The sequence below is a fragment of the Mirounga leonina genome, unplaced genomic scaffold, assembly GCF_011800145.1.
Source record: "Mirounga leonina isolate KUSES-001 unplaced genomic scaffold, KU_Mleo_1.0 Mir_224, whole genome shotgun sequence".
In the NCBI taxonomy this organism is placed as follows: domain Eukaryota; kingdom Metazoa; phylum Chordata; class Mammalia; order Carnivora; family Phocidae; genus Mirounga; species Mirounga leonina.
Genome location: NW_023270615.1, coordinates 7347143 through 7365296, shown reverse-complemented (window position 1 = coordinate 7365296; position 18154 = coordinate 7347143). Strand labels below are relative to the sequence as shown.

At 36.6% G+C, this 18154-nt stretch overlaps 1 protein-coding gene and 1 long non-coding RNA gene across 4 annotated transcripts in view; both read right to left on the bottom strand.

Annotated features, from left to right (window-relative positions):
- LOC118026299 overlaps positions 1–1972 on the bottom strand; it is a 34104-nt gene extending 32132 nt beyond the window's left edge. The window contains exon 1 of the long non-coding RNA XR_004683518.1: positions 871–1972. This is a non-coding gene — a long non-coding RNA (uncharacterized LOC118026299). The remainder of the gene's footprint in view (positions 1–870) is intronic.
- Positions 1973–7278: 5306 nt separating this feature from the next.
- ABHD17B (abhydrolase domain containing 17B, depalmitoylase) overlaps positions 7279–18154 on the bottom strand; it is a 46511-nt gene continuing 35635 nt past the window's right edge. For all 3 annotated transcript variants that reach the window (XM_035029058.1, XM_035029057.1, XM_035029056.1), the window contains 3 exons: positions 15942–16411; positions 11530–11709; positions 7279–8824 (listed from right to left, as the gene is read on the bottom strand). In XM_035029058.1, the coding sequence (XP_034884949.1) occupies positions 8605–8824; positions 11530–11709; positions 15942–16408 (867 nt within the window). In that variant the 5' untranslated portion in view covers positions 16409–16411 and the 3' untranslated portion in view covers positions 7279–8604. The remainder of the gene's footprint in view (positions 8825–11529; positions 11710–15941; positions 16412–18154) is intronic.

Here is an 18154-nt window from a genome sequence, read left to right as displayed (position 1 = left end):
CACCCACTAGCTATTGTTAGGCTTTCTTACCAAGTGCCCTTTTATATTATTTTAATCAACGTTTTTTGCTTACTTCTCTTCGGTTCTTAAGCACAAAAATACAGGGACCAAATGCAATGGAAAAAAAAGGCTTAATGAGTGCTGAAAGGTCAAGACTAATTCCTAGTCATACTCCCACCATTATGGCCCATTTCTAGCATTTAAAAAACATTTCCACACTATTTACTCATATTTAAATTATTAACCCAGTCTTAAAATTTTTTAACGTTTTGATTGTGATGCAGGTATCTCATGAATTGTAAAATACTCTTTAATTGATAGGACATTTGGGCTGTATTTGCATCTACCCTGCCTTTCTCCTGATTGTGGATATTTGTTTGGAAGGATTTATTAGTCTTAGAGCATATTGCATTATTTCCTCCTATTCTGCTTCTTTCTCTTATGGATTAGCCTGTTCCTTTATTTTCAAGGTCACTCTAAATTCTATTCCATATTCCTTGATGTTTGCAATTGCGTACCTTTTTGTCTTCATGTCTTTAAAGAGGAGCACTTTCAAATTCATCATCTTGGTCAATGACCGTTATTAGTGCTAAGCTCAAGGCTGATTGTGCATACTACCACTTCATATGTTCCCTCTTAAGTCTCTCAGACTGTTGCTAAACCATTTAGAAGCCACTGTTTTAACAGTGGCAACATTAGAAATGGTATGTTGTTCTGTTTCTTGAAAATTCATGACTTTTTAAAAACAAGAATCATAAACGAGAACAGCAATAACATTTGCCAGAGAAGCAAGCTCCTAGCAGCTTGCCCCACAAATCCAGAACTTCTAGATGAACCCAATCTCCTGGGCAGGCAGCGACTAATGCTTACCTAGGGTGGGGTAGCCTCAGTCGTGGCTGTCAGACTGTAGCTCAAAGCATGGTCTTTCAGGGCTTCAAAAGCAGAGCCATGTTGCTCTTAATTTAGACATACTTTAAGTAGTTCAGTTACATCTGGTTTCCTAGGTAATCTGAGTAGAAACAGAGAAATATCAAGTTAGAGCAGAGGAAATAAGCTCACAGAAGCAAGTAGTGGCAGTTAACAGTGTGAAAGGCAAACAGAGGAAAATAGAAAGCAAACATTGGAACCTGAAAAGCAAAGCAGCCTGGGGGCCCACTAAATAATTCAGAGCAGATGACCAAATTTATAATCCTTGCAGCCCTTGAACTGAGAATACCAGGAGAGAAAGATGACAATATTTGGAACATGGCAAAAAACATTCCAAGTTTATTGAAAAACAAAAACCTATACACCCAGGAAGCCCAGTGAAGAGACCCACAGACAGGCATATCAGAGTAAAAAGGCTGAAAATCAAATATAAGGAAAATATCTTGGAAAAAGCTGGGGAAAAACAAAGCATCACTTACAAGGAAGCCCAGTAAGATCTATGGCTGACTTCTCAGCAGGAACAATGGAAGCCAGAAGGTAGTGGGAAAACATTCAAAGTACGTGCTCAAACAAACAAACAAAAAAACCCATCAACCAAGACTCTGATATCCAGCAAAGGTATCTGTAGAAAAATGAAAGTGAAATAAGGACTTTCCCAGGTAAAACAGAAACTGAAAGAATTTGTTGCCAGGCCAACTCATCTTAAAAGAGATATTCTAGGAAGGTCTTCAGACAGAAAGTAAGTGATGTCAGATAGTAACACAAATCCACAAGACCAGAGAACACCATTAAAACTATAAATGCATATTTTTTCTCATTTTTCTTAAATGAGTTAAAAAGCAATTTCATAAAATATGTACATACAGTTGACCCATATACAACATGGAGGTTGGGGTACCACTGCCCTACACAAACATCCATGTAGAACTTCTGACTCCCCAAAACTTAACAGCCTGTTGACCAGAGTCTTACCAAATAACATAAACAGTTGACTAACATATATGTATTATATACTGTATGTTTACAGTAAAGTAAGCTAGAAATGAAAAAAAAAATTTTTTTTTAAAGATTTTATTTATTTGACAGAGAGAGACACAGCAAGAGAGGGAACACAAGCAGGGGGAGTGGGAGAGGGAGAAACAGGCTTCCCGCTGAGCAGGGAGCCCGATGTGGGGCTCAATCCCAGGACCCTGGGATCATGCCTCACATCGGGCTCCCTTCTCCCTCTCCCTCTGCTGCTCCCCCTTCTTGTGCTCTCTTGCTCTCTCAAAGTTTTAATTTTAATTGTTTAAAGATTTTATTTATTTGACAGAGAGAGACACAGTGAGAGGGGGAACACAAGCAAGGGGAGTGGGAGAGGGAGCTGCTTCTCTCGGAGCAGGGAACCCGATGTGGGGCTCGATCCCAGGACCCTGGGATCATGGCCTGAGCCGAAGGCAGACGCTTAACGACTGAGCCACCCAGGCACCCCATCAAATAAATAAAATTAAAAAAACAAAAAACTGTGAGTGAAATAAATGGTACTGTATTCATTGCAAATATCTGCATATAAATGGACTTCTATAGTTCATACTTGTATTGTTCAAGGGTCAACTGTAACCTTTTATTGGGCCTATAACATGTAAGTGTAATATAGTGTAATGGCCAACAACAGCACAAATGAGATGAATGTGAGCAAAGCTGTAACAAGCTGAGGAAACGACCACAGATGGTAAAGTAATAATTGTTAACAATGCATTAAGTTTGTAACATTAACAGATGTAGTATGTGGGGACTGCCTAGAAAATACTTATTAGACTTGGTACTCAATGAGATAACGTTTTTGATATTATACAATGTTACATTTCCTACCACCTCCCCCCAAAACCACAAAAAATCATCATCCAAATACAAGGAATCTTTTTTTGACTTTTATTTGCTGCTCTGACATCCAGGCTAAAAACTTACTTGGAGTTACTTCTCCGTGGTCTATCCTAGGATCATGATTTCAGAAGCCCAGACTTTTAAAAAAAAGAGCCAATTTCTGATAGTGAAAATAAAAACAAGTTTTTTTTTCTTTTCTTCTTTTTTAATCACAAAAAGTAACAGCAACGTGGAGGATGTCTAAGAAAAGGAAAAAAACTCACCTATAATCCTAGTATCTCAACATAATCATTCTTTTATTCCATAGGCATTTACATTTTATTTTAGAGGTATAACAATTTATATTTTCGTTTTTCAGCTGGGATTATATTAGATACTTTAGCAGTTTTAATTATCAATTTCGATAGCTTCACATGTATTCAGGGATATATAAGCTTTCTTGGGTCTCTCTCCCACCTGCCCAATCTTTTTCTCATGGTGGACTTAGAAGGCCTGATGAGCTCAAACTTCCAGACTTGAAAGAGCTGGGGGGGGGGGGGGGGGAAAGCAAAATCTTTAACTTTGGTGAAGCAATCTAGATGACCTCTGGACTTTAACTTGAATATATCGACACAATTTGAAATTGTTTAAATACAAACACAAGTTTCATCTGGGTAGGATTTATACTGTAAAATGTAATTAGAAGTCCATGAATCCACCAAACTTTTAATAATTTGGAACAGAGCAGTACATTTATTTATTTTTTATTTTTATTTTTTTAAAGATTATTTATTTGACAGAGAGAGACACAGCGAGAGAGGGAACACAAGCAGGGGAAGTGGGAGAGGGAGAAGCAGGCTTCCGGGAGCCTGATGCGGGGCTCGATCCCAGGACTCTGGGATCATGACCTGAGCCGAAGGCAGACGCTTAACGACTGAGCCACCCAGGCGCCCCGCCCACCGGGTTTCTAATGAAAGAACCAGTTTTTTTTTTTTTTTAAAGATTTTATTTATTTATTTGAGACAGAGAGAATGAGAGAGAGAGAGCACATGAGAGGGGTTAGGGTCAGAGGGAGAAGCAGACTCCCTGCCGAGCAGGGAGCCCAATGCGGGACTCGATCCAGGGACTCCAGGATCATGACCTGAGCCGAAGGCAGTCGCTTAACCAACTGAGCCACCCAAGCGCCCCTGAAAGAACCAGTTTAACAGCTTTTAGCTCACTGACATTTACACTCTATGCTTTACTTCCTGTTTTTTTTTTTTTTTTAAACTAATGTCTAGTGGGTCATTTCCAGGCTTGAGGTATTTGCTTCCTTCCTTGGTATTACTCATTCCACTACTCAGTCAGATGCATAATCTATTAGAGATGTAGTAGACAAATGTCTTCTCTCTGCATCCTGCATAACTCAAAACACAATTCCAAGTATCCTACGTGTAGTTCCTTTTTTGGTTACTGGACACTTGGCATGTACAGCCTCATTAGAATGTAACATGCTTGGGGCTCCTGGGTGGCTCAGTCATTAAGCATCTGCCTTTGGCTCAGGTCATGATCTAAGGGTCCTGGGATCGAGCCCCACATCTGGCTCCCTGCTCAGCGGGAAGCCTGCTTCTCCCTCTCCCACTCCCCCTGCTTGTGTTCCCTCTCTTGCTGTGTCTCTCTGTCAAATAAAACCTTTGGGGAAAAAAAAAATGTAACGTACTACCACAGTATTTAACTATAATGCCTGTTTAAAATTAAGGCAACAAATTAAAAGTCCACCCATCACCATTTAGTAATAACTGCTTTGATACGGTTTTCAATGTAATCGCTTGTTCTCAGTGTTATAATTTGTAGTTAATGTGCTGCTTAAGTAACCACTTGACTGTTTATTCATGTGACTACAATCTTCACTAGGTTTTAACACAGCCAAATGGCTGTTACTGAGCCTAGTGAAAATGGATTAGTGTTAAAATACTTTATATAATTAATTTGATAAATGTGAAAGGCACAACCTACCAAGTTAGTATTCAATGAATAATTAGCTGATAAGGAGAAATCTAAGAGCCATTTAAAAAAATAAAATCATGATTAATATTGGAGAGCAAATAAGTTTATGTTGTATTATAATTCAAAGGGATCATTGATGTACTAGTCCAGATAAATTTGATGAAGAGAAGATATTAAGTACAACTAATGACAATCATATTGTGGATCTTGGCGAAGTTACTTTTCTTTGGGTTTGTTTCCTCATCTGTAAAATGAAGGGATTAAGCTATTTCATATCTAAAGTTTTTAAGATTTAGGAGTTTGTCTGGCTTTCCAGAATACCTGTTCTTGAAAAAAATTTTTGTCATATAGAATGTCTAAATGTTGGGGAGCCTGGGTGGTTCAGTCGTTAAGCCTCTGCCTTCGGCTCAGGTCATGATCCCAGGGTCCTGGGATTGAGCCCAACATTGGGCTCCCTGCTCAGCGGGGAGTGTGCTTCTTCCTCTCCCACTGCCCCTGCTTGTGTTCCCTGTCTGTCATATAAATAAATAAAATCTTAAAAAAAAATGTCTAAATGCACCAAGAACATTCTATTAATAGGACAGTTGATGTCAGTTTACAATTTTAAAAAGTTATTTTCATTTTTCAAGCTTTCTTAAAGTGAGCAATACCTAACATTTATAGAAATCACCAAGAAAAACTACTGCAATACATTCTTATGTAGGATACAGAAGTGGTAAATTTCAGTAAGTTAGAAGTCTGGAAAAGTGTATAGATCATAAACCAATATATTAAAGTTCTTTTTCTGCTTTATGTACTTGAAGATATGGCAGGAGTTATGTACACTGCCAAACATTTCCCCAGGATTAGTGTTACCATCCAAATTCCACCATGTTGGTATGCACAAAAGACAACTATCAAAATAAGTTATCTGAGGCCACTCTAGCCCAGGTTAAAAATTGTTATGAGTCTTTACAGATTAATTGGGTTGAGATTTTCATAACATTAGAAACATAAGATAGTATATCAATCAATCAGTTCCATCTCTTCTTTTCTAATGAGGAAACTGGTCCAGAGAAGTGACTTGGCAAGGCCACAGAGCTAATTGGTGTCAAGTGAGAAGAGAACCCAGATCTGCTTGCCAATTCTTCTACATGATACTGTCTTCTGGATGCCACAGGGCAGGCAATGCTCTGAAAAGGTAGGAGAAATCTGAATAGATGATGAAATCTTAAAGGGGACATTACATGGTCCATCTAGTTCAATTTCACATTTACATCTGGAATTTCTTCTGCAGCACTGTGGCAGATGTCATTCTGCTTCTCCCAGTGATAAGATCTTCTTCGAACATTAGGAGGCAATCCCTTTCTGTCATGGACAAATAATCAGTTGGTTCTTTCTTACACTGAACTCCAACCCGCCATTTTGGAACTTTCACCTAGTTGTACTGAGTCAAAAAGAATAAATTGTACATGCCTCTCAAGTATCATTCCTTAGGTACATAATTCTCCAGTTGCTCTTTTGGTTTTAGTTTGTGGGACTCTTTCCAACTTGGTAAAACATTCCAGGATTTATTCTAATTTGTGAATATCCTTTTATTGCTTCCTGAAATTAATATTTACAGATGTGGTCTGACTTATCCTTTGTATGAGATTATTGCCCCATGATGAATTTTTCCACACCCTAAAATTATAGCCCATTACAACCGGCTCACATGTTATTTCTAGCAAACTAAAAATATCCAGGTTTTTTTAATCTATAAACTCTTGATAAATGCAGTGTCATATTCCTATCAATGGCTTTCTATTATATCAAGGATAATAATCAGGGTCCATGACACCATGTAGGACTGTGCCCCTAACTAATTTGCCAGGCTCATCTTTATGTCATCTGTTCCCTTTGACTTCTGGCCAGGCTTTTTAGACTTCAAATGCACTGTCCTTCCTCTAGGCTTCCACATACTGTTCCCTTTAGCCAGCAATGATTTCCCTTGGCCATCAGGTTTAGTCATCCTTCAAAGTTCCTATCAAATATCACTTCTTTGTGCAACTCTTCCTCGCCCTTCTCCCCATGTTCCCCTCCATAAAGTACAATTTACCTGTTACAATAAGCTACAAATCTCCCTCAGCCTTACTCAAATAGTAATACTTATGCAATAAGGTATCTGTCTCCTTGGTTACACTGTGAAGTCTATGAGGACATGGTCGATGTTCACCTTTATCTGGCATAGGGTATTACATGATTTAGACATTATTTCAATAAATATTTGTTGAATGAATGAATACTGAATTAGTATGATCAATATTTTAAATTTAACAGGTAATCAAAGAAAACACATAGCTGAACTCTGGGGTGTAGGCTGTATAAAAAAAGGAATTGTACAGGCTCCACAACAATCTTGGTAAGGAAGAGACCTCTTCAAAAAAAGAAGTGATGATAAAATTGAGAAAACTACACAACTATGTTCTACAAAGATGAATGGTAAATGTTTTCAGTCCTTACGGTAAGGGATGGGAAGCATGGAAGAAGGCAAACAAGCACAGCTGGGTGGTATATTTGTTGTTTTACTGTTAATTTGACACATCTGAACCAAAGCATTCACAATACTTGATATACTTTGAAGATAATCATATACTATAGTCTTAGACATAACCACAGAACAAGCAGAACAATTAAAACTACATAAGGCCTTAAAATATATCCACAGTGTGTATTATTTCAATATTCATTCATGTACAAATTAGACTACATACCGTTAATTTTATTTTTATTTTACTTTCATTGTTTTATTCAGGCAGGATTCAATCAAGGAAAGGCAACTTAGTTTTTGTGTGTGAGCTTTGTTTTTTACTACATTGGTTAATATAAAAGTTATGAATTAAATGTTCTCTTATCTCCTGTATCCACAAGTGAATCCATGAAATTCTCAGATAGTAATCTAAAACAACAGATCCTATTAAAAATAGCCAAGGTGAAAAACAACCAAGTAGCCAGCCTGTTTGTGGTCTTGAAGAACATCTAATGGACTCTCATGTTTTCTTATAATGAAGAGTACTGTGATTCTATGAGATTAGTCAAAATTTAAAACAACATTGCATACAAAATCTTTCTTGAAACTCTAAATGCCTTTTTAAATAAGAAAAATGAGAATTTTAAGTAGTTGCCTCACAGTACCAAACCTATAAGTCAGAACTAGTTAAAATTCAGTGCTATCATGACTTCTCATTTATAGGTAACTAGTTGGTAAATTAATAGATGGCATAAAAATTAAGACTTACATCATTTTTTTTCAAAGGAGAAAATGTATGATAACCAGGGAATACAGAAAATTCAATGTATTTTACAATAAAGTAACTGTTTAAACCTCAATCCCTGTACAACAGGGTTTAGGTCATCTCTAGTGAACTTGCACGTTTTCATACAGTTTATTCTATTATGAGTACTTGAATTGCTTTAGATATACAGCTTTTTACTGAAAGAATATTACATTTGTATACCTGGATAAGATTTAGTACATTGAGATGTTTTAAAAATATCTATAAATTTGTTTGATATGCAAAAGCATTTGGCAATACTTTTACAGCATTTGATTTTACAGAATTAAAATTTCATACAGTACTCATTTTGATGTTTAAAAAAAAATTCACAGAAAAAATATAAATTACACAGCCTGACTGCATGATACTGTTATTTCCAGTTTCTAGTTCTGGTAATAAAAACCTTCATTAAGTCTGTTAACAAATCATTACCTGTACATTTATGAAGGCAACTGACATGATTTGCAAACAAAACCTTCAGGTTTTATGTTATTTACCAAAGAGTGCAGTTCAGCAAGAAAAGAAAACCCAGTCTGCAAATTTACAGAATATTTTACAAATTTACCAGTTCCTGTGACACAAACTGTTTCAACCTTTCAAGGTACTGTCCATAAAGTTCCACATCATTGTGACCTGCCCCTTCAACCCACAGAGGCTCCACAGGTCTTTGGCAGCGCTCAAACAGTGCGAGGCCATGTGAAAAGTCAATGACTTCATCTTCAGTCCCATGAATTATTAATACTGGGGAGGTTATCTTAGAGATTTTGTCAATGCTGTAAGAAAAGAGAAGGGTGTAGAAAGTCAATGAATTAGCTACGAAAAGGAACGTAAAAACAAATTTTCTTGCGATATCCCGAAGATCATTCAAATATCAGAATGGTCTGAATTAACCCAGAAGAAACGGATACCTCTTGGATTTCAAATAAGATTTAAAAGTCACTTTACATACTCCTTATTTTAAGATTACCTGAGGAAGCTAACTTCATGCACTTCTGTTTTGAGGGAATCATTCGTTACTGTCAACCTACTGCACCTTTCTACAATGTTTAGCACAGAGAAACGTAGGTTGGAAGGAGAGGAGGAAACTAAGGAGTATTCAAGTATGTGCTAACTTTATACCTCTCTGCACTCATTTTTTCTCTCCCTTAATCTACTAAAATGACAGCAAAATGTTTTTTGTTTTTATTTTGGGTTATCAACTCACAAAAATAGGAAGAATGCAATAAAACATAAAATTTTGGAGCTGGAAAGCAGATAAATGTGTGGGATAAGAGATTAAAAGTGTAGGGAAAAGCCAATTTTAAGGGGATAGAAGGTAAAGTGAAGAAACAATCCAATTTATACCATGGGATACCCCAGGAGGCTAGGAATTGACATGGGGATGAAGGCAGGTGATAGAGGAGTCTATAGAATTTGTTCAAAGTCTGTTTAAGAATTAAGTCCCTCTGCTTTAGGTTCTTTCCCCCTCTTTTTTGTAGATTGGTAGCTGCACTCTACCCCAAACTGAAGGTTTTATGGACCAGGGAATTGCGAGGCACAGTTTAAGGCAAAGAGGTAAACACACATACGTGTAAACACACATACTGCTGCTATGAACCCATTTTCTGTACTGAGTTCCCAGAATGCTGGCAGCCAGGCCTTCACTCCTCCAGGGAGGACTTTTAGAAAGACTCCTTGGTGGAGACTATATACACCTTAAGAGGAAAGATACAGAAATAATGACACAGGATAGGATCCCCAAGTAACTGGCCAGATCACTGTATAGTGAAGCTCACACGCAACAAGACTTAACCACCTGCTTCAGATCAGCAATTTAGTTTCTCACTTTTACATATGAAGAGACAACCAAGAATTATCAGACATCAGAGAACACTTTAAGTATCAGACAGATCAAAACAATTTAAAAAAGGCAACTTGAAGGAGACATAAGCTACACAAAGAGACCTTATAAACGAATTTTAACACTTAAAAAAAAAATAAATCTTTCCAGAGAGAAAGGAGGCATTATAAAATGAGGATACAATCGTGAAAAAGGAAATCAATGGAATAATTCAAGGCTACACTTGGTAAGGAAAAACGCTTGGGTATATTATTTGCTATCAAATGTTCAACAGTCTATGGACTCCCGAGAAATAAACGGAGGGTTTTAGAGGGGAGGGGGTGGGGGGATGGGATAGCCCGGTGATGAGTATTAAGGAGGGCATGTATTACATGGGGCACTGGGTGTTATACGCAAACAATGAATCATGGAACACTACATCAAAAACTAATGATGTACTGTATGGTGACTAACATAATAAAAAAAGATGTTCGGTAGTAAAGGAATTATAACAAATAAAAAGAGATTTATGTTCTTTTTCAAACAATTTGAAGTTAAGTGCTGCTCTCTTTGTTGGCATAGCAGAAATGAAAGAGGGAGCTGGACAGAGATACAGGGTGGCAAAAGCATTACCCCATTTCCCCAAATACTCCATCATTCTTAGTTTTCCATTAGAAGCAGTATAATGCACATACCTTCCAATATACCATTATCTATAACATAAAACAAACCCCAAATTAATGTAAAAACAAAAAACCTCCCACAGCCTGCTCATATACTCCCACCATTAGCTTCCCTACAAAAGTGACGCCTTACTGGCTAATGATGAAAAAATTTGCTTTTGAAATGACCCTTGTTGTTTTTATAAAAAAGCAAGTGATGACTCTGGCCTTTGGCCCACCCATCATTCACAAAAAATTCTTTGTATGGCTGCCAACTGGGGAAAAGAAATAAGACTGAAATTTGCCAGCTTCTCACTGCTTGCCTTCTCCTTTTGAGAAAAATGGGCCATCAGTTTTTTCCAATTATGAAGAGGAGCTAGAGGAACTTTCATCTTGTCTTGAGAAGTAGTCCTCCTTTCAAATTTGAATAAAACTGTTTGCAGATTTTGTGGTGGCAATACATTCAAGTTAATTTAAGACAGAATTTTTTTGCAATTCACTTCTTTTGTAAATCAGCTATCATCAGATGCCATTCACTAATATTCATGCACATGTCTCATTTTCCCTTTACTCTTCCTCTCCTCCAATATTCTATCTCACTGAATGGTACCATTATTCATTAGCAGCTCAAGTCAGAGCCCTAGGAATTACATTCAAGTTCTTTTGTTTAGCATCTTCTATTCACTTTGACACTCAGTTCTATCAATTTCATTTCTCAAATTCATTCTCTTATCTCTAATACTACTAGTCAGTGCTACTCTCTAGGGTATAAGGCCCTCAGCTCTTTTCATCAGGATTATTACTATTCAAATATTTCAGCCTCCTGACTAGGGTCCTGCCACTACCCTTTTCAAAAATTAATTTTTCACAATTTCTATAATACATATACAATAGAAGTTCATGGCTAAATGAGTTGTATTATGAATACCTTAAGTGATGAAAAAAAATGCCCTTAAAAATTTCTTTGAATTAAACGATTTTGAATATTGATACTTACTTTGGGAATGCATCAAAACAGTAGGTCTTCTTGGTATCAGGAAAAGCAACACGCATTCCCGAAGTCAAAGGAGAATGAAGAATAACAGCAGCACTCTCATACCGAGCAGCAAGATCCACAGATGGTACTGTCCCTATACTTTGGCCATATATAATCACATTTTCAGGGCGAATGCCATATCTACAAAGTTCAGAAATTAAAAAAAAAAAGTGGAGAATTGGACTGATATGAAATATTCAATCATTTTCTTTCTTTTTTTTTTTAAAAGATTTTATTCATTCATTTGAGAGAGGGAGAGTGAGAGAGCACGAGAGGGGTGAGGGGCAGAGGGAGAAGCAGGCTCCCCACCGAGCAGGACCCTGGGATCAGGAGCTGAGCCAAAGGCAGATGCTTAACTGACTGAGCCACCCAGGCGCCCTACAGTCAGTCATTTTCTAAGGACTTAATCTTATAATAGAATGACTTAGAATGAGACAATGTCAACTTTATACTTAAAATATATTTCATAGCCATCATTATCATATTTAATGCTACAATAAAATCTATATTCTTAGCTTATTTAATCTGTTTCATCTTTTGGAAAAAGAAATGCTGAGGTCTTTTAAAACTTCAAACTTAAATGAATTCATTAAATCATTTATGCAATTCAATGTAGCATACTGTTGGCTAATCCTGAACATATTACATCAGTTTTTTCCAATTATTTTTAATAGATTGATGTTTAATAGACATTAACTGTCTTATTTTCCATTCAAAGTAACAAAAGTTCGTTGTCTAGACATCAAAAGTGGCTCATTTTATTTTTTGAAGTTGGTCATAGTGATGAAAAGTGCTACATATGGTTACTGTATGGAATGAATAAAACAATATATATATTTTAGCTGAAAGCAAATTACTATTTTTCTTGAAAGTTGCCTTTACTATGGACTAATGATTGGAAAGATAAACATACTGAAGAGACTTTCAAATGCCTTATGATTCAGTTAATTATGAACAAACTTCATGCTAAAATCTCGAGTACTGCCTTTACCTAACCCTTAAAAATGTTGCAGATTTAAATATGTCAACTCATTGCCTCAAATATATCAAATATAATCTATGTTCCAAACATTGTTACTTGTCTATGGTATAACTGTCCCAACTGTAAACTACTGCAAGTAGAAATGAAGTGCTATAGGAGCTAACGAATGTGGGGTTAAGGGTTAGTTAGAGTAAGATCAAATACGCTTTTCCACTTTAGAAGCCTGAGAGCAGTCACTTCTGGATGCTAACAGCCATTCGCACAACAGCATCCGGTCTTTTGAAAAGGTAATGGAGCTTTCCAAGTATCTAAACATGAAAAAATTGCAAGACAAACCCCATGTGCTCCCTCTGGCCCTTTCCAGGGGCCCAGGGCTCTTTGAACTGTCTGGGTAATGACATACTTCCCCATAATTTCTTCCAATCATTCCTACATAAGCATTTAGATATGCCCCAGAGGTTGGGTTCCATCTACTCCAGACTAACGCTAAATATAAGTAAACTGAGAAAAGTCTTTTTCTTTAAGACCTGACTAATTCTTCATAGGAGTGAAGAAGTTACAAAAATGAACATCTGCAGCATCAGCATTAACTCTTGAGGCTGTATGGTTGCTGTTAGCTGAATAGCAGCACTGTTGGTGGCGACTATGGGTTTTAGGCTAATGTTAGCAATGGCAAGGCTCCAGAGTAGAAGCAGATGCCAATTTAGCATCAGAGAACTCAAAGCAGTAACAGAATTTCAGAACAGTACAACTTAGGACTTTAAAGACCACCTAATCTAGTTCAGCTGCTTATGAAGCAGATGTTCAAAGTCAGAGTAAGTCAGTGGCAGACCTATAATTAGAACCCAGGTACCCTGACTCCCAGTCCAGTGACTTTTTCATTATAGCACACAGATAATGAGCTCAAAGACTGTTGTACTATTTTGAAATTCATCTATTCTGCCCTTGTTCCTCATTCATCAAGTATGTGTGGCCATTAACTATGTTTAAAAAGATGAATTAAGTCAAGACTAGAAATTATTTTTTAAAGTTTCCTTCAAATTGACATCAGACAAGAGGAAAAATAGGAAAAAGTTAACCGGGCGCCTGGGTGACTCAGTCATTAAGTGACTGCCTTCGGCTCGGGTCATGATCTCAGGGTCCTGGGATGGAGCCCCACATCTGAGCTCCGTGCTCCGCAGGAAGCCTGCTTCTCCCTCTCCCACTCCCCCTGCTTGTGTTCCCTCCCTCTCTCGCTGTGTCTGTCTTTGTCAAATAAATAAAAATTTAAAAAAAAAAAAAAAAAAAGGAAAAGTTAACCACCTACAAGAGTGGATTTTTTTTTTTTAACATAAACTTCGAACACTGAATTGGATACTAATATGTTCTGGCTGAATAGTTATCTTTTCATGTTATGAGAAGCATTAATAATGAAGGCTATCTGCTATTTATTACTTAGCATCCTTAAAAACTGTCCCAATCCACTGAAGTTGTACTTTAAAAGAGTGAGTTGTATCTCAATAAATGTCATTAAAAATATTTATTATCATATTTTCCTGACAGGTACTATACTATATTCAATTGGCTGAGTCTGGAAAGTGGGAACTCATTTATTTTTGTTTGTAGGACTGAGGGGACTGATACTATTATACCTGAAGCAGATTTTGACTCTGGTCATTTAAGGCAGTTTTTAAGTTTACAAATTTTTACCATTCCCTGCCCCCCCACAACTCGTTACCTACTTCTTATAATACCATTTTTTTTAACTCATCAGGTATGTTTTCATATCATTTCAAGTGATTTAAGAATCCCCTTTATATGAAACTTTGCAATGAGAATATAGTTTTATTATATATCTTATAGAAGTAAATACTTTTAAAAGTATTTTCTAAAAAAGGTTATGCCTATTAACAAAATTGTGGAGGTTCTAACTGAAACCATCAATATTTATTTATTTAAAAGATTTTATTTATTTATTTGTCAGAGAGAGAGAGAGTACAAGCAGGGGGAGTGGCAGGCACAGGGAGAAGCAGGCTCCCTGTTAAGCAAGGAGCCTGATGCAGGACTCGATCCCAGGACCCTGAGATCATGACCTGAGCCGAAGGCTCATCTGAGTCACCCAGGCGCCCCTGAAACCATTAATATTTAAACATTAAATTAGAAATGATAAAATTTTTAAGTCCTTTAAGCTTTAGTCTAAAATACTTTGGAAATCAGGCAGCTTATCAGTGGACAATATGAGGAATAACTTGAACTAAGCTATCTTTATTGTACATGAACCATCTGATGAAAAAAAACCCTGAAATCTACAAAACTGAAATATTTTACAATACTGGTGAGTAGGAAAGATTAAAGCAATTTCTAGTTCTCAAAAATATATTGTTATAACCAAAGAATAACTGACATGGTAAGAGAATTTGCTTAAATGATTTATCATAAAATTACCTTTTTTTGTATGTGAGATCATCTCTCCAAATTTTATTAGTCCAGAATGCAAAGTAAAAAATCTCACTTTTATAGAATGCTTTAAAAATAGTTCCAATAAAATATCTGTAAGTCATACTTCTAAGAGATTACATAAAATAATGCAAACCCTGGCTTATGATTTTAACAAAAACAATCCAGTCTCTTACACTCTTAATGACAGAATAAGTAAATCATTAGCTAAGTCATGGTTATCTCTCATTCCCTTGTTTATTCAAAGTTGCAACATCACACTCCACACGTTTATAAAACCAAATATTTGTCATCGGCTTAAATTTTAAAGAAAATCACACACATGCACTAACAGACACAAATGAGATCTGTCTTAAAAACTATGCTATTTTGGGGTGCTTGGGTGGCTCAGTCAGTTAAGCATCTGCCTTTGGCTCAGGTCACTATCCCAGGGTCCTGAGATCGAGCCCCACATCCGGCTCCCTGTTCACAGGAGGCCTGCTTCTCGCTCTCTCCCTGCTTGTGCTCTCACTCTCTCTCTCAAATAAATAAATCTTTTTTTTTTTAAAGATTTTATTTATTTATTTTGAGAAAGAGACACACAGCGAGAGAGGGCACACAAGCAGGGGGAGTGGGACAGGGAGAAGCAGGCTCCCCGCCGAGCAGGGAGCCCAGATGCAGGGCTCGATCCCAGGACCCTGGGATCATGACCTGAGCTGAAGGCAGATGCTTATAAAATCTTAAAAAAAAAAAAAAAAAATAAAATCGCTTGGAAAAAAAAAAAAAACTACGCTACTTTTAAAAATTTAAAATTACAATCTAAGAGCTTAAGTCTTAATAAGTATATATTGGTAAATATAATGTCTATTAAGTACTTCAAAACATGTGTTATAAAAACTACTTCCTTTTTTAATATAAGACAATTTTAGTCAACCATCATAAAAGATGTGCAAAATAATTCCCAATTATGATTTACCTTGTCCTAAGAGCAAGCCAAGCAGCTTCGATATCTGCATAGAGGTTCTTCTCTGTTGGTTTCCCGGAACTTGCGCCATATCCAGAATAATCATATGAGAATATATTACAATTAATCCGTGATCCCAGTCCTATGTAAAAGCTGCTCATCTGACCAAGATCAACAGCATTTCCATGTGAGAAGAGTAAAGTATATTTGGCATTGGGTGAACAACGCACAAACATGCAGGCAATTCTGTTGCCTTTACTGGTTCTAGTCATGAAACACTCAATAGCATCTTTTTCTCTAGAAGAATATTGCCAGTCTGCTCGTTCTGACAGATGTAAAGTCCAGCGGCTTCCACTTTCATCACACATCAAGGTATAAGTAGGATCAGGTGGCAAAAATGCTAATTTTGAAGCAATTTTCCCAGGGCAAGGCGGACAGCAGAAGAGGCAACATAGCTCACTAAATGAAAGATTATTCATCTTCTGAAAAAGAAAAGGAGATAGCAAATGTTTTAATTATTGAATATGGATTCTGTATTTTCATACAATAGAAGGTCAAAAACAAAGGCACTGGTAAATTCTACTGCTGCTCAGTGTCGACTGATATTATTTCAAGTATCCTTTGCCTAAACAGATTTTTGACATCATTCTAGATATAATTTAAATCCTCTGGTGAGGCAAATATTCCTGACCAGGAAATACTCAACTATTACAGGACGTTTCAAATAGTAGTGATTATGTAATATTTAACCAAAATATGAAAACTAACAGGAAGAGTAAAGGTAGTATCTGTTATTGCTCCATAGATAACAGCATAAGAGGTATGAAATATCTTTAGAATAGTGTGTAATTTCTGGGTTAAGTCAGTGAAAATTCTCAGAATCTCATGGAAAGGTAGGTATTTAACACGATACAGTAAATATATAATGATACCATATACATTGTTCATTTTCATGAATGAAGTGCTTGTTATTTGTCAGGCATTGTGCTAGGTATTCTATGTGTATTACCACATTTAATCCTCAAAACAACCCTGGTTGATCTGAGACCAGAAACTTGCACAGTGTGGGGCAGCAGTGGAGCCAGGATTTGACAACAGGCTCAACCACTGTCCTACATCCCTGGGCTACACTGCCTCAAAGGCTCAGAAAACTATTTGTCTCGGAAGCCTATCATTTTAGCCAGTGGCTCAAATAACCTATAAAACATTAAAATATATGTCTATATATAATTATTGCCCAAATTAAAAAGGCTACAATATGAAAGATACAAAAAAAAGTATAAAAATCTGCTAAAATTTCCTATATGGTTACAAGGGAAGGAGTGCGTATAAGGTTTGAAGTCAGAGATAGCTGGGGTGGAATCCCAACTCTACCACTTACTAGCTGTTTCCCTTGGGCAAATTGTTTACCTTTTCGACCCTCATTGTCCTCCTAAGCAGATGAAGTCAATGTCTGGTTGTGAAGAACAAACACAATGATGTAGTTAGGACCTATACTACAGCAATGGCCATACAGATGGCACACTTAAGGATGGTCTACTCTCTCCTGTCTTTTTCATTAATATTTTTGAAGTACTTAGTTGATATTAAGTCAGGAACAAAAAGAGAGTAATACTTGTTTGCCCTACTAGCATTTCTTTTTATCTTGTCCTTTCTCAAATTCCTATCCCTTTTTAGCAGTAGGTGACGACTGCTTAGTTCCAGGAAGAAGGCATTCAAAACAAACACCTGCTAGAGATCTGGTGGCACCTGATTTTCTACAAAAAAAAAATCTAAACAGGAGGATGGAAAAAAATATACATCATACCATTATACCAAATGTAATTATATATGAGAAGAAATCACCTCAGGAGACTAAAGAAGTGAGATTATGTGGAAAGAAATGTCCTTTTCGCTCACTACAGAATCAAAATCTTGTTCATATGCTCAATACAAATGTATTGATTTCCCAAAATCTAGTCCATGTGCTCAACAGACATGTACTAATTTCCCAGTGTAAACTAATTAGGTAGAAAGAAGGAAAAACACACACAGCTAGAGAAACAAACATAGGAGTGATATAAAAGGATTTAAAAGAGTAAGAGAAGGGAAGAAAGTGTCTTTTGGATATTAGGAAACGCCTTTGCTTGCTATTCTACCTTTATTCCTTTTCAACCTTCAAAAAAATATAGCATGAATAAGTTAATGTCATAGTCTAGTTGGAAAAAGAGACTGATAAAACAGAA